The sequence below is a fragment of the Mesoplodon mirus genome (assembly GCF_964341445.2).
Source record: "Mesoplodon mirus genome assembly, chromosome: 16".
Classification (NCBI taxonomy): Eukaryota; Metazoa; Chordata; class Mammalia; order Artiodactyla; family Ziphiidae; genus Mesoplodon; species Mesoplodon mirus.
Window position 1 is genome coordinate 43,658,302 of NC_138992.1, and position 17,950 is coordinate 43,676,251.

The following is a 17,950-nucleotide window of genomic DNA, read 5'->3' on the forward strand; positions in this document are numbered from 1 at the left end:
CAGTACACTAAAACTAAATGCATACTGATTTTTATAAAATAACTATACAATAACCTACAAAGTGAATTTGCTTACTAACAAAGATTAGATAGATTGTTGGCAAACCTTGAGCAGTAGTTATGTGGTTACTAAGTCACATCACACATATTTTAGTAGAGGTCATTTTTAGGATCTACACAACAAAAAATGTTGTGAAAATACTTGAGTGTGGCCTCTTCGAGGCAGTTGCTAAAGAAAAGAGCTGTACTGCAGCAAAAGAGTCTCAGATTTCACTGTGGTCACTGAGTTTGCTCAAATTCTGAAATAGAAGGGGAAGAAATTAGCAATTGCTACTTACTTAACCCTTAAGTTGATATCATAGTCAAAGAACAGTAGTAATGGAAGCAAGCTGTCCATCCAAGATAAGAAAATGGATATTCTCTGAGGCATCAGAGTATACAAGTTTAAAGCTCCAGGTCCTAAGTCAGACTGCTGACTTTGAAACTGGCTCTACCACTTACAAATGGTATAACTTCCCTGGATCTCAGTTTCCTTATTTCTAAAAATAGGTTCAATAATAGTATCTACTTCATGAGGTCGTGGTAAATTTAGTGAAGTAACATAGGTAAAGCTCTTAGCACATTCCTGGAACATAATGAACACACAGTGAATGTTAGGTATATAACAGTAGTAGCAGCAGCAGCAGCAGCAGTAATAACAGTAGTAGAAATGATAATAATAACAATAATGTTATTATTATTATTTTGTAAATACATACTGTTCTAATTGCACATAATAAGAATGACTCAGAGAGATAACAGATGCTGTTCTAGGGATAAGGAAAGGACAAACAATTCAAAATCAAAGAAAAATTATGGGAACTCAAAGTTCTAGGAACAGTTCTAAAACTAACCATACAGCCCGGTATTGGAAGGTAACTTTGACACTTCAAACCATGTGAGTGTTGGGCTCTGCAAATAGTATTTCCAAAGGTGGCAGTATGAGCTTAGAGTAAAGGCTATGAGAGCAGCAAAAAGCTATAAGGCTATATTTAGAGTTTTTGCATTTGACAGAGGTGGATTCCAATTCCCAGGATAGTGGATCCTGGAAGATGCATTTATTTTTATAAGCAAACAGTTTGCACTTAATAGGTGATCACCAAATCCTCTAAGCAGTGATATTGTTGGAAGATCCAAATTATTAAATAGTTCATAACTTGTCCAAAAAAGGAATGAAAAAAATTCCTTTACTTGTAGCAGAGGACTCTGAGGAGGGGCACATTTTAATAGGTTTTTAGATGTCAGTGGGATAATAGGCTAATATTAAAAATGCAAAACCCTTGCATTCTACATTCCAATTTTCTTATAATTCTGGCATGCAAACTTGCTCAACTCACCTTATTTAAGTGGATGTTACCTAGTGCAGCAGATACTGATTCAAAAAAAATTGGTTTCTCTGAATCTAGGTTTCCCCAGTATTTCATTGCTTTTATCAAGGAAGCTATAAGGAAACAGAAGTGATATAAGATTACATGGAGCAGCAGAAGGATTATGTCCAATGTTAGCCAAGGATACTCCCTTACCTGTACAATGGACTAATGATACATCCACACTCTTGTTCTTGCAGTCCGTGTAAACCTGGAAGAATTAAAATAGTACACCCACAATTAATTCAGGATAGCTGGCAGGAAGGAATAAGATGAGCTTCAGAAGGCAGAATTTCTAGTAAAGAAAAAGCCAATGTTTATGATACCACACCACCAGGGGGTGGCATTGTAACACATTCAGGCATAGTCTGACCCACTTCTAAAAGAGATGGTCTTAGCAAAGGAAGATGAACGCCAGCAAGGCATTTACCTTTTTTCTTTCTTTCTTTCTTTCCTTCTTTCTTTCCTTCCTTCCTTCCTTCTTTCTTTCTTTCTTTCTTTCTTTCTTTCTTTCTTTCTTTCTTCTTTTTTTTTAATAGATCTTTATTGGAGTATAATTGCTTCACAATACTGTGTTAGTTTCTGTTGTATAACAACGTGAATCGGCTATATGTATACATATATCCCCATATCCCTTCCCTCTTGCATGTCCCTCTGACCCTCTCTATCTCACCCCTCTAGGTGGTCACAAAGCACGGAGCTGATCTCCTTGTGCTATGCTTCTGCTTCCCACTAGCTATCTATTTTACATTTGGTAGTGTATATATGTCGATGCTACTCTCACTTTGCCCCAGCTTCCCCTTCCCCCTCTGTGTCCTCAAGTCAATTCTCTATGTTTATGTCTTTATTCCTGCCCTGCCACTAGGTTCATCAGTGCCATTTTTTTTTTTTTTAGATTCCATATATATGCGTTAGCATACAGTATTTGTTTTTCTATTTCTGACTTACTTCACTTTGTATGACAGACTCTAGGTCCATCCACCTCACTACAAATAACTCAATTTCATTTCTTTTTATGGCTGAGTAATATTCCATTGTGTATATGTGCCACATCTTCTTTATCCGTTCATCTGTCGATGGACATTTAGGTTGCTTCCATGTCCTGGCATTTACCTTTTATGTAACTAAGTTTTGTTGTTTACATTTTCCATTTTATTTAATAAAAATAAAAACACCACCTTTCCTTCCCTATAAGAATGATATAAAATTGTTTTCAACTATCTTTATTGAAGGTCAAGGACCCATCTGTGAATATGATGAAATTGCTTACCTACTCTTACTTTAATATTTTACAACAATTTGTACATATTCATGGATTCTCTAAACCCCATCCATGGACAGTAAATTGAGAACCTCACTATAATCAAAGCCAAGTTTGATAGCCCAACTTCCATTTTTAGGGTCCACCAAGATGAGAGATCCTGACTAATTTTTGTGGCATACTGCAGGGTCCTGCCTTCTTTAAGTCCTAGAAAATCTCAAGTAGTAACAACCTTACTGAAGTCCCGGATCTTAAATTCACCCAGACCAAAGTCAGCTGACAAAACTCAGTAAATCCAGAAGTTTTAGTAACAGTAGGATGGATTTGGTTACATAATAGTAAAGTGTCATACATATAAAATGTAGAATGCTTCGTTTACAAAACATTTTAAGAGTATGCATGATACACCCAAAAATTTCTCTTATATTCTTCCAGCAATAAGCAGTTATCTCTATGGTAGAAGAATTGTGGTATAATAGGAGACATCACTCTGAGCATAAATAAACAAGCAAATAAACAAATAAATAATACATGGTCTGGGACTTGCTATTGAATAAATGGCTCCTGTTTTTGTAAGTTAAAATGACAATTCAAAGTGATCTGTCAGTGTTTTACTTTTTCTTAAGCTCAATGAAGCACAAACACATTGCTATGGGTGGTTTATTGATGTTGATAAACATATTCTCTAGTTCACTAAGTAGAAGTGTCCTAAGTAGAAGAATATAGAACTCACTCCATTTTCTTCAACCTATAACTCTTAGGAGAATCTTCCTTATACCAAAGTGACTAAGAAAATAATCCAGGGAGTGTTTTGGGGAAGCAGGAAGACACGCATGGCTGAAAGACTCTGTGGCTCTTTAGTCTCGACCCTAGTTCAGGGTGGCAGGAACTAAGAAATAGTATTAGTTGCAGTGATATTATTTAAGAAATGACTTTTGCAAAATGAGAACAAATAGAAGCTAGCATTATTGAGTACTTACTAACTTCTAGAAACTTTTTAGATGCTTTATATACAATATGTCATTTCTAAGCTTCACAACAACTTAAAGTATTTCTACTTCCAGTTTACAAAAAAGCAAACAGATACTTAAACCCAGATCCTAGAACTAGTTATGTGGCTAATATTTGGACCTAGAATTTGTCTATATTTAAAGCTTATGGTCATAACATACATAATAATTTACTGTAACCATGATGAAATAAATTAAATAGTAGTAAGGAAACTAAAAATAACAAATTGATACAAAACTTCTGGTTTTGTATATACAGAAGGGCAAATGTCATTTTCTGCCAATTTAAAAATAAAATGCGTCAGTTGACTTATTCCTTCATTATGCTGTGTAGTATTTTAAAACCATTAAGATGAATTCTTAAAAGTTTCTTTCTCCCCATGCCCAAAACCTAGATTATTTGAATTCCTCTGAATTTTCAACCTTAGATCTTAAACTCACTGACAATAAGTAACCATTTCCTCCTCTTTATTAACACTAAGTACTGATTTGCAATATCTAGAGAGGACAGCTAATAAATACTGGAGTATATTCAAAAACAAATTTTAAATACAATTAAACAAAAAATATACCTACTGACTTTTCTCAGTAAAAGGACAATCTTAGTCTAGTGTTGCTCAAAACATAATCCTTGGACAAACTACATTGTTTAAAATGAATATTCCTGGGCCAGAACCAGGACTCAGAAAACTGCATTTTTTTCCTTCCGGTTTTATTGAGTTATAATTGGCATACATCACTGTATAAGTTTAAGGTACACAGCATAAGGATTTGACATACATACATCATGAAATGATGACCACAATAAGTTTGGTGAACATCCATCATCTAATATAGATACAAAATTAAAGAAATAGAAAAAAGATATATTTCCTCTGATGAGAACTCTCAGAATTTACTCTCTCAACACCTTTCATCTATAACATACAGCAGTGCTCATTCTATTTATCATGTTGTACCTACATCCCTAGTACTTTTTATCTTATAATCAGAAGTTTGTACCTTTTAACTGCCTTCATCCAATTCCCCCTCCCCTCACCCCTTGCCTCTGGTAACCATAAATCTGATCTCTTTTTCTATGAGTTTGTTTGTTTGTTTGCTTTTGGAGTATAATTGACCAACAACGCTGTGTTAGTTCCTGTTACATAACATAATGTTTCAAAATTTCTGTACATTTCAAAATGATCACTCCATCAAAAGGCTGCATCTTAAATAAGCTCCCCAGGTGATCCTTATACACATAGGTTTAACAGTGCTCTTCTAGACCTTCTCAACACAGTAAATAAAAGTGCTGAACACAAGAAGACCTGCAATGATGAGGGACTCGCTGTTTACAGTCAGGATTTATATGCAAGAAAAGTATTGAGGTTGAACCCTATGCCAATTGTGAGAAGTTTTTATGGTGAGCAACAAGAAATTAAAAGCATACTACACGTGGAAAAGGGTGATTTACCAAAAACAGCCACTAGATTTAAGGCCTAGGATATTTAAAATTCAATTCTTTTGCATAATTTATTTCTTTTTTGAATATCTACTAAATCTGAAACAAAATCCACCCCCCATTTTTACAAAATGAATAAACTGAGATCCAGACAGGTTAGACAATTCTCCTAACACCTCCCAGAGGGTGTGATAGATCTGAGACTACACTCTGTCATATAGTAAGCTGCTTCTCTTCACATAGTCCCACCCCATCTTCACAGGAAAGCCAGACTGAAGCTGACCTTTGTATTACCTTGAGTTTGAAAGGTTGGACATTTCAAATTTAAAATATGAATGAATAGAGACAGTTACGCAACACCATGAGAAAGCAATCAAAATCTACAATGTGAGACCTTCTAAGGACTACTGGTTTTAACTCTTTAAAAGTCAATGTCAAATTTTGACTTCTGGCCATGAAGAGTAATTAATATAAAGACTATCCTATCCTCTGTAAATAAGTAGACAAATGGAGAAAATATATAAATTGTTTTCCGGCAATGGGAACAGGCAGCAAAGGACTGAGTTCTCTGAAAGAAAGAAAACAAACGAGGTGAGCTCTCAGATCATCTCAGCGTTCTGCTGCAAAACAGTTTGTGGACCATGACATGATGAGGGGGCACCCAAGCAAAATGCAGCCACTTCACTGAGCTGAGAAGACAGAACTGGCATTCCGGAAGGATTGAGTGGGTGAAATTTATGGGAGAGAGTAATGGAAAGAAGGGAAATATGCAAGGAAAGAGCTCCAGAAATTGCCATAGGTTATGATTAAGTTTTTGGATGGATAAAAAGCCTCACACAGCAGGAGACTCTATGAAGCCAGGGTCAGAGAACCGCTGGGGAGCAAACAGCCAAAGGCGAGGTGAACCATGTTCCACACAGCAGAAGTTAATGGAGGACTGAGGAGAACTGAGAAATAGACATTGCTTGATCCTCAAGATCCTCCCTCATATTTAGGGTATTGAGGAGAGAATAAATGGAAATAAGAAAGGGAGTACATTCCTTGTTGACATAGTATTTACTCAAAAAAAAAGGAGGAAACAATTCCAGAAGTGTCTGAGTTTTACTTGAATTGGCAAAATTAGGTGTTCCATCTAACTAAATGGAGGCTTCAGTTTTAAAGAAATAAAACTTTTATTTTTTGCAACCAGGATCATGGAGATCCCGTGGAGATCATGAGGTAGAGAACACCATTGTCTGAGAGAATGGAGAAAGACCCCTACACTGTGTATTATTTCAGAGACCAGGAATGGTTTCAGGTCAGACTGTACCCATCCACGATGTGAGAGACAACATCCTGCCATCATCAGGCCACTTGCTCATGGAGGGGAATTTTCTCCTTCTTTCTAGAAGCCTAGGAGCTGACTGCCCAGCATCTGCTATACCCATTACATCTCAAGTCTATGTTCTGTTCTAACACCCCACATGAATACCCACCTCTACTCCTCCCACGCCCTCCAGATTCACACACAGCTAGAAACTTCACGGTATCTCCTGAAAAGAAATCTACAGTAGTGGGAGTAATAAAGTCTATGCCCTTTGGGGAGAATGGGTGAGATGAGTATTGAAACAAGCAGGATTAAAACCGCAGAGCTGAGAGAGAGGTTGGTGAAACTCTGTTACTAAAGGGAAGGGAAAGAATCAGTCCAAACACAAGCTGTGCAAATACCTCAACAAGCATGGAGACTCCAGAATAGTCAGAAAAGGTCAATCCACTGCAATCTAGGATTAAATAACACTTCTGATTCAGGCAGGGCTGTGTTGCTTCTTCTGTAGGAGGAACAGAGTTGAGTTAGGGAGAATTCTTAGAGATTTTTACTGTTGATATTGTTGAACATTGGGAAGATTAACGGTGGCCTCGTGTTTAACAAGGTCAATTCCAAACACTTTTAATTTTTACATTTTTCAGTTAATTACTAATTATTTTTGAACTCTTTCATTTTTGAATATTCAAATGTTATCTCAGGTAATTATTACATAACTCAGATAGGAAGATGGGCTAACTTAATTACCAGTATCATTTCACAGATAAACAAACTGAAGCTCAGCAAGTTTAGAAGATTCTGAAAGGAGACCTGGCAAGTTAATGCCAAACACAGCCCAGAATCGAGGCCACTAGACATCCTCAAAGTTCTCTTTGCACAATATCCCACATTTCTTTCATGTGTATGCCCAGAGGTAGAGTCTTATTTTGTGGTGTCTGAAGTTTATACAATTTTCGTGTCACACTAAGGAAAAGATTCCATCTTGGACCTTGTCCCTCAGACTTAGAAGGATTCTGTGTGAGGGGCCTGAAACTTAAGCTTCATTTTGTTCATAGTAACTCTGACTCTGAATTCACCTGGTGGGAATTTTGTTTTTAATTAGGAGTTCATGACCTCTTTTTCACTAATGTCCTCAGGGCCACAGTTTTCTTGTGTGAAATGACATATTTCTAAACAGTGACAGGCCACCACATCTGAGGTCCCTCTAAGGAGTGATAAGGTTCTGAGAGCAAATCATGTAGGCCAAGATTCCCCCACCATTAGTAGGGAGAATTCAAATAAACTCCAATTCATTCATTATTATGAAATTCTCTGAAAATATAAATTTTAATTGGAATACTTTTGCTATTTAAAATGTCCATGGTTTTCCTCTATAGTGGCTACAGAAAAATTGGAATATGGTTGTTTCTCAATTAGCATTGAAGGGAAGTATGAGGGAAAATTGGTATTTTTAAAAACTAAGAAATGCTACAAAGTAATTTTTAATGTATTTTAAGAGTGGTATTCAAGTATAGGATTTGTTTCCAAGTTTCATCTTTAGATGTATATTCATATTTATTAATAGAAATAATAACTATAGAGCATGAGTATGTTCAAGAAATTTTTTGAAATGAAGTGAACCATACAAATGTACAAGATCCTATCCCTTTCTTCTAGGAGTTTATCCTTGAGTGTCAAGGATAATATTGGTAAATAACACATGATTAAAAATGAAAGAGAATGGAAATTTAAAAGAGGAAGAAGTCTCTTTGGAGCAATCAGGGAAGGCTTCACACAAAAGTAAGCTTGAAGGGTATGTTTACTTCCAAAAAGTAGAAACAGGATGGAGTTATAAGCATTCTAATCATATGGACAGCTTTAATTAAACACTAATGATAGTCTAAGATCTCAAAATTTTCCTGCTCCCAGTCAATCAATATTTATTGGGGGCCTACCTCATGCCAGGCACTCTAGTAGTGCCTTCTGTTTCCCTTTTTCTCCCATGAGAAGGAGGGCTGAGGGTAAGTATAGATTCAGGCTATGATACTGGCTCAAAATGGTAAATTAGAAACTCAAACAAAATGAAAAGTGACCACAACTTAGCTCTTCCACTGACCACTCGGTAGTAACAATTATAATTCAATATTTGCCTAACTAAAATAGGACCTAGCCCTATTATGCCAAGGCTCTTATTTATAGATTCAGATATAATGTGTCCTGCTCACTATCAGAGATTGGAGAGAGAGTTTAAGAATACAGGAAAAGGGCCTCCCTGGTGGCGCAGTGGTTGAGAGTCCGCCTGCCGATGCAGGGGATACGGGTTCGTGCCCCGGTCTGGGAGGATCCCATATGCCGCGGAGCGGCTGGGCCCGTGAGCCATGGCTGCTGGGCCTGCGCATCCGGAGCCTGTGCTCCGCAACGGGAGAGGCCACAGCAGTGAGAGGCCCACATACCGCAAAAAGAAAAAAAAAAAAAAAGAATACAGGAAAAATAAAAATATGTATCCTAAGCAAAGGTAAACAGTGGAATGTTGATTGGTATTTATTCCTTTTATCTCCTAGTCTCACAAACACACACACACATGCACACACATACATACACATATAGGTTGGCACTACATTAATTAGTTTAGAGATACATTTATTCCACCTTATAGAATTACAGAGGCAGTATTACTAGATCAATATTAAAAGATTTGTTAAGACATTTGACCAATTATTTGTTTGTGATATGTATTTCCTTGCAAATTTTTTATGATTCATAAATATATTTTTATACAATTTGGAAATATTTTATTGAATTTTCAGAGTATAAGAATCTATAACAATTAAATATCAGATAAGCTTTCCTACAGAAGTTCAATAATTCACAAGATAAACATACATAAAAAATATATAATGGATTAGATATTTCCTTACAAACTTAGATATAAAAAACTTTAGTAACACTAAACGTTTGCAGTGTACCATGGAGTTCAAAATTTGAAGGGTTTGTATGCAAGTCTCCTAAATATATCTGGTTTAGAAAATAAACTGTATATGATTTTTTAAAAGACATTTCAGACCAGCTCTGTTTACATCTTTTAAGAACGTCAATAGTGTACATATCTTTTCAAGCTCTATGTTTAATGAAAACATATTTATACCATGGATATTGGCAAGTGCAACAAATCAGTGCTTTCCCACCATCCCATGCCATAACCTCCACCCCAAGAGTTGTTTGTCAAAGACTTACCAGCACATCACTACGTAAATCTATGTACTCTTGTTAAACAAAGAAAATCATCAGTAATGTTTAAAAATTCAATGGCTTGGATTAAATAAATAACTGAAACCTCTGACATATTTAGCAATAGATCTTAAAATGACAGTGATGTTCTACACACAGCCTGCTGTCTCCACCTCCATCTTGAGTTAAGATGCTGTGCAACTACTTTGAGCTAGAAACTCTGGTCTGAAGGTGCTGGGTTTGAGCTCTGTGCACACTTCACCCTATAAGCCAGTGAAACTAGACAAAGTGCAAAACAAAAGAAAAAAGAAAAGTGGCCTGGAACTGTACTAGCAATATTTTCAAGGTCCTCCTGTATACAATTTGATGAGTTTGGACACATGCAAACACTCATGAAAACATCACCATGATAAAGCTGAAGGTGTCGTTACTGTGATCTGTGGGATGATTCTGCACATGAGCCGGTATTTCTCTTTCCTCTCATCAGACTTGGAGCCGTGTGGCTGGCAGGGTCTTGGTGCTCCAGCCAGGTGTCAGCTCTGTGTCTCTGAGGTGGGAGAGCTGAGTTCAGGACATTGGTCTACTGAGACCTCCCAGCTCCATGTAATATCAACCAACAAAAACTCTCACAGAAATCTCCATCTCAACCCTAAAACCCAGATCCACTCAGCAAACTGTAAGCTACAGCACTGGACAACCTATGCCAAACCACTAGCAAGACAGAAACACAAATCCACCTATTAGCAGAGAGGCTGCCTAAAATCATAATAAGGTCACAGACACTCCCAAAAAAGCCACCGGACACAGTCCTGCCCACCAGAAAGACAAGATCCAGCCACATCCACCAGAACACAGGCATTAGTACCCTCCAGCAGGAAGCCTACACAACCCACTGAACAAACCATAGCCACCAGAGGTAAAGACCAAAAACAATGGGAACTATGAATGTGCATCCTGTGGAAAGGAGACACCAAACACAGTAAGTTAATCAAAATGCAAACACAGAGAAACACACAGCAGATGAAGAAACAAGGTTAAAACACACCAGAAAAATAAATAAATAAATAAATAAATAAATAAATGAGGAAATAGGCAGTATTCCTGAAAAAGAATTCAGAGTAATCATAGTAAAGATGATTCAAAATCTTGTAAATAGAATGCAGAAAACACAAGAAACGCTTAACAAGGACTTATAGAACTAAGAGAAAACAGAAAACAATGAACAACACAATAAATGAAATTAAAAATTCTCTAGAAGTAATCAACAGCAGAATAACTGAAGCAGAAGAATGGATAAGTGACCTGGAAGATAAAAAAAAGGGAAATAACTATTGCAGAGCAGAATAAAGAGAAAAGAATGAAAAGAATTGAGGACAGTCTTAGAGACCTCTGGGACAACATTAAATGCACCAACATTCGAATTATAGGGTTTCCAGAAGAAAAAGAGTAAAAGAAAGACTCTGAGAAAATATTTCAAGATATTATAGTTGAAAATTTCCCTAACATGGGAAAGGAGATAGTCAATCAAGTCCAGGAGGCACAGAGAGTCCCACACAGGATAAATGCAAGGGAAAACACACCAAGACACATATTGATCAAACTATCAAAAATTAAATACAGGGCTTCCCTGGTGGTGCAGTGGTTGAGAGTCCGCCTGCCGACACAGGGGACGTGGGTTCGTGCCCCGGTCTGGGAAGATCCCACATGCCATGGAGCGTTTGGACCCGTGAGCCATGGCCGCTGAGCCTGCACGTCCGGAGCCTGTGCTCTGCAATGGGAGAGGCCACAACAGTGAGAGGCCCGTGTACCGCAAAACAAATAAATAAATAAATAAATACAAAGAAAAAATATTAAAAACAGCAAGAGCAAAAAGCAAATAACATACAGGGGAATCCCCATAAGGTTAACAGCAGACCTTACAGCAGAAACTCTGCAAGCCAGAGGGAGTGCCAGGACATATTTAAAGTGATGAAAGGGAAAAATATACAACCAAGATTACTCTACCCATCAAGGATCTCATTCAGGTTTGATGGAAAAATTAAAAGCTTTACAGACAAGCAAAAGATAAGAGAAGTCAGCACCACCAAACCAGCTTTAAAAGAATAGTTAAAAGAACATTTCTAGGCAGGAAACACAAGAGAGGGAAAAGACCTACAATAACAAACCCAAAACAATTAAAAAATGTTAATAGGAATATACATATCGATAATTACCTTAAATGTAAATGGATAAAATGCTCCCACCAAAAGACAGAGGCTGGCTGAATGGACACAAAAATAAGACCCATATATATGTTGTCTACAAGAGGCCCACTTCAGACTAGGGATGTATACATCCTGAAAGTGAGGGGATGGAAAAAGATATTCCATGCAAATAGAAAATCAAAAGAAAGCTGGAGTAGCAACACTCATATCAGACAAAATAGACTTTAAAATAAAGACTATTACAAGAGACATAGCAGGACACTACATAATGATCAAGGGATCAATCCAGGAAGAAGATATAACAATTGTAAATATTTATGCACCCAACATAGAAGCACCTCAATACATAAAGCAAATGCTAACAGCCATAAAAGGGGAAATCGACAGTAACATAATCATAGTAGGGGACCTTAACACCCCACTTTCACCAATGGACACATCCAAAATGCAAATAAATACGGAAACACAAGCTTTAAATGATACATTAAACAAGATGGACTTAATTGATATTTATAGGACATTCCATGCAAAAACAACAGAATATGCTTTCTTCTCACGTGCTCATGGAACATTCTCCAGGATAGATCATATCTTGGGTCACAAATCAAGCCTTGGTAAATTTAAGAAAATTGAAATTCTATCAAGTGTACTTTCTGACCACAATGCTATAAGACTAGATACCAATTACAGGAAAACATATGTAAATAATACAAACACATGGAGGCTAAATAATACACTATGTAATAACCAAGAGATCACTGAAGAAAACAAAGAGTAAATTAAAAAAAAAAAAACTAGAAACAAATGACAATGAAAACAAACAGATCCAAAACCTATGGGATGCAGCAAAAGCAGTTCTAAGAGGGAAATTTATAGCATTACAATCCTACCTCAAGAAACAAGAAACATCTCAAATAAAAAAACCCCTAACATTACACCTAGAGAAATTAGAGGAAGAAGAAGAACAACAACAACAAAAAAAACCCCAAAGTTGGCAGAAGGAGGAAATCATAAAGAACAGATCATAAATAGATGAAAAAGAAATGAAGGAAACCATAACAAAGATTAATAAAACTAAAAGCTGGTTCTTTGGGAAGATAAATAAAATTGATAAACCATTAGCCAGACTCATCAAGAAAAAAAAAGGGGGGGAGAAGACTAAAACCAATAGAATTTGAAATGAAAAAGGAGAAGTAACAACTGACACTGCAGAAATACCAATGATCATGAGAGATTACTACAAGCAACTATATGCCAATAAAATGGACAACCTGGAAGAAATGGACAATTATTTAGAAAAGCACCACTTCTGAGTGTGTACCAGGAAGAAATAGAAAATATGAACAGACCAATCACAAGCACTGAAATTTAAACTGTGATTAAAAATTTTCCAACAAAAGAAAACCTAGGACAAGATGGCTTCACAGGTGAATTCTCTTAAACATTTAGAGAAGTGCTAACACTTATCCTTCTCAAATCTTCCAAAATATAGCAGAGGGAGGAACACTCCCAAACTCATTCTACAATGCCACCATCACCCTGATACCAAAACCGGACAAAGATGTCACAAAGAAAGAAAACGACAGGCAAATATCACTGATGAACATAGATGCAAAAATCCTCAAGAAAATACTAGCAAACAGAATCCAACAGCACGTTAAAAGGATGATAAACCATGATCAACTGCAGTTTATCCCAGGAATGCAATGATTCTTCACTATATGCAAATCGATCAATGTGATACACCATAGTAACAAACTGGAGGAGAAAAACCATATGATTGTCTCAATAGATGGAGAAAAAACTTTTGACAATATTCAACACCCGTTTATAATAAAAACCTCTGGAAAGTAGGCAAAGATGGAACTTACCTCAACATAATAAAGGCCATATATGCCAAACCACAGCCAACCTTGTTCTCAAAGGTGAAAAATTGAAAACACTTCCTCCAAGATCAGGAATAAGACAAGTGTGTCCATTCTCACTACTATTATTCAACATAGTTTTGGAAGTTTTAGCCACACCCATCAGAGAAGAAAAAAGAAATAAAAGAAATCCAAAGCAGAAAAGAAGTAAAGCTGTCACTGTTTGCAGATGACATGATACTATACATAGAGAATCCTAAAGGTGATACCAGAAAACTTCTAGAGCTAATCAATGAATTTGGTAAAGTAACAGAATACAATGGTAATGTACAGAAATCTCTTGCATTCCTATACATTAATGATGAAAAATCTGAAAGATAAATTAAAGAAACGTTCCCATTTACCACTGCAACAAACAGAATAAAATACCTAGTAATAAACCTACCTAAGGAGACAAAAGACCTGTATGCAGAAAACTATAAGACACTGATGAAAGAAGTTAAGGGTGTTACAAGCAGATGGAGAGATATACTATGTCTTGGATTGGAAGAATCAACATTGCAAAAATAACTATACTACCCAAAGAAATCTACAGATTCAGTGCAATCCCTATCAAAGTACCAATGGCATTTTTCACAGAACTAGAACAAAAAAATTCACAATTTGTATGGAAACACAAAAGACCCCAAATAACCAAAGCAATCTTGAGAAAACAAAAAACAAAAAACAAAAACAAAAAAATAAATGGAGCTGGAGGAATCAGGCTCCCAGAGTTCAGACTATACTACAAAGCTACAGTAATCAAGACCATATGGTACTGGCACAAAAACAGAAATATAGATCAATGGAACAGGATATAAAGTCCAGAGATAAACCCATGCACATATGCTCACCTTAGTTTTGATAAAGGAGGCAAGAATATCGAATGGAGAAAAAACAGCCTCTTAAGTAAGTGGTGCCAGGGAAACTGGACAGCTACATGTAAAATAATTCAATTAAAACACTCCCTAACAGCATACACAAAAATAAACTCAAAATGGATTAAAGACCTAAGTGAAAATCAGACACTCTAAAACTCTTAGAGGAAAACATAGGCTGAACACTGTATGACACAAATCACAGAAATATCCTTTTTGACCCACCTCCTAGAGAAATGGATATAAAAACAAAAATAAACAAATGGGACCTAATGAAACTTAAAAGCTTTTGCACAGCAAACGAATCCAAAACAAGATGAAAAGACAACCCTCAGAATGGGAGAACATTTCTGCAAATGATACAACTGACAAAGGATTAATCTTCAAGATTTACAAACAGCTCATGCAGCTCAATATCAAAAAAACATATAACCAATCCAAAACTTGACAGAACACTTAAATAGACATTTCTCCAAAGAAGGTATACAGATTGCCAACAAACACATGAAAGGATGCTCAACATCACTAATCATCAGAGAAATGTAAATCAAAACTACAATGAGGTATCACCTCACAGCAGTCAGAATAGCCATCATCAAACTATCCAAAACAATAAATGCTGGAGAGGGTATGGAGAAAATGGAACCCTCTTGCACTGCTGGTGGGCATGTAAATTGATACAGCCACTATAGAAAACAGTATGGAGGTTCCTTAAAAAACTAAAATAGAACTACCATAAGACCCAGCAATCCAACTACTGGGCATATACCCTGAGAAAACCATAATTCAAAAAGAGTCATGTATCACAATGTTCATTGCAGCTCTATTTACAATACCAGGACATGGAAGCAACCTAAGTGTCCATTGCCCGATGAATGGATAAAGGAGATGTGGTACATATATACAATGGAATATTACTCAGCCATAAAAATAAAAATGAAATTGAGTTATTTGTATTGAGGTGGATGGACCTAGAGACTGTCATACAGAGTGAAGTCAGAAAGAGAAAAATGAAAACTGTGTGCTAACACACACACACACACACACACACACACACACACACATATATATATATATATATATATATATATATATATATATATATATGGAATCTAACAACAATAGAAAAATGATTCTGAAGAACCTAGGGTCAGGATAGGAATAAAGATGCAGACATAGAGAATGAACTTGAGGAAACAGGGAGGGGGGAGGACAAGCTGGGATGAAGAGAGAGAGTGGCTTAGACTTATATATACTACCAAATATAAAGTAGATAGCTAGTAGGAAACAGCCGCATAGCTCAGGGAGATCAGCTCAGTTCTTTGTGGCCACCTAGAGGGGTGGGATAGGGAGGGTAGGAGGGAGATGCAAGAGGGACAAGATATGTGGATATATGTACATGTATAGCTGATTCACTTTGTTATAAAGCAGAAACTAACACACCATTGTAAAGCAATTATAATCCAATAAAGATGCTTAAAAAAAGACAGTGATGATACAATTTGATAACAAAATTAATGACGTCTTTTTTTACATCTCCTTAAACAGCATTGTTCTTAACAAATGACTTATGTCTTTTATAATATATTACATATTTCAAAATAAGCTAAATCTAAAATCCTTAGTCCAAAAATTATGTAGAAAAAGTTATCATTAATATCTAATCCCCCAACTTATATAAATTATGAATTTTTGAGATCTTTAAGCCTTGTTCTTTATTTACTAGAAAACATAATTGTTATTGGCAATATTTAATATAATTAAATATATATATTCAATATAATCTGAAAAATATTAACAACTATTTTATTTGGAAAATGTCAATGCATTGCTTTTCCTGCAGGAGGTACATAACTTATTACCCATAACTAACCTTATGGCATGCATTCTATCATCCCCATTCCTTAGCAAACCAAACATGGCTAATCAACCATGGTAATTTTTCCACTTAGGTCAAAGAAGACCTCAGAATTTTTATCAATTCAGTGCTGCACAAAGTCACTACTAGTTCATAGGAAATTTACTTGTTGATCTAAACATAATATTCCAGTGGAAAAATTCTGTATATATTATTTGGAGAGATTGATCACTAGATCCAAATGATTAGGAAATGGTGGTTAAAAGGTACAGAAAATTATTTAAGAAATAAGTTTTTTTCTCTTTTCTATCCTATCACATTTATTTCACTTGTAACTTACACTTGCCATTCTCTGCATTTTCTTGCAATTATTTCATTATTTAAGTGATGATAGATTGTTAACTATGAAAATGTTTGGGTTTAATCGATAGAGAAACAAAAATTTTCCTTCCATTGTTTCAGTGTGCTTGCTTTGTCTTTCATTTTTACATTCAAGTTTCCCCTTTTCTGCTCCTTTAATCAAAATGCATGCACATTTTCACATCATCCAAAACAAAATAAAAGAAAATAAAAAAATTGTGCCATGTATTTGTGGATAATCATTTAAGTAAGCTATATTAAGAGAAGCAATTCATGATATTTTTTGTAAATAAAAGACATTCTTAATGACAAAGTTACCATTTCACTCCAATGGAAATTTAAATACAATGGACATTTCTGAAATCTTTCCAAAAATAAGTGAAATTTTCTTTTACATCCTCAGTTCTGCCATTGTGATGATTTTATGGCTATATCCTTGTGTTCTAAGCTTCTAAGTAAATCAACCAATGCAATAAAAATCACATTGTTATAGAAAAGAGTAAAGTGAATGCACAGTTAATATCCTGCCTTATGCAAAATGAGGTAAGCTTGGAGCATGTACAAAGGAGACAACTAATCTGTACCCATGTGGGATGTGGTAAATGATGGGCTTTATCTACAAAAAACAACATTTCAGAAAGAAATTAACAACCAGGTGTGGGTGAGCAATTAACTCCAGACTGTGCAAGCCAGCTCTTTCCTGTGGAATATTCATTAACTCCTTTTATTAAAAAGTATTCATAGTTGCATAATTTAGGAGTGTTTCTTTTATACTTCAAAATGTTCTTGACAGTCTCTGAGTCATTCATAATTTTTTAAAAGAAGGCATTTTCTGTTGATATCAAGTAACTATTGAGAAACAGAGTTACATCTCAAACTTCTCAAGAAAACAAGGATATCAGAAATATTTAGGACAAACCAAAACACTATCTTTGGAAAACATGTGCACATATTATTGAGCATCTCTCTAATTAATTCATTCATTCAAGTAGTCAGTCAATATAGAAGTATTGGGTGCTTAGTCTAGGCATTGTCCTAAGAAATACAATCAGAATGATGGACAAGAGAGATGATGGTCCTTACCCTCAATAGACTCACAACCAAGCTAGGAAACCAGTC

The 17,950-nt window shown here is 35.8% G+C and overlaps 1 protein-coding gene across 1 annotated transcript in view; it reads right to left on the minus strand.

The window, feature by feature from the left end:
- Positions 1–231: 231 nt before the first annotated feature.
- The window catches only part of SLC26A7 (solute carrier family 26 member 7), a 189,035-nt gene continuing 171,316 nt past the window's right edge, over positions 232–17,950 (minus strand). The window contains exons 15-18 of the mRNA XM_082601743.1: positions 6,825–6,925; positions 1,562–1,616; positions 1,376–1,479; positions 232–298 (exon numbers count right to left, since the gene is read on the minus strand). Coding sequence (XP_082457869.1) covers positions 263–298; positions 1,376–1,479; positions 1,562–1,616; positions 6,825–6,925 — 296 coding nt within the window. The 3' untranslated portion in view covers positions 232–262. The remainder of the gene's footprint in view (positions 299–1,375; positions 1,480–1,561; positions 1,617–6,824; positions 6,926–17,950) is intronic.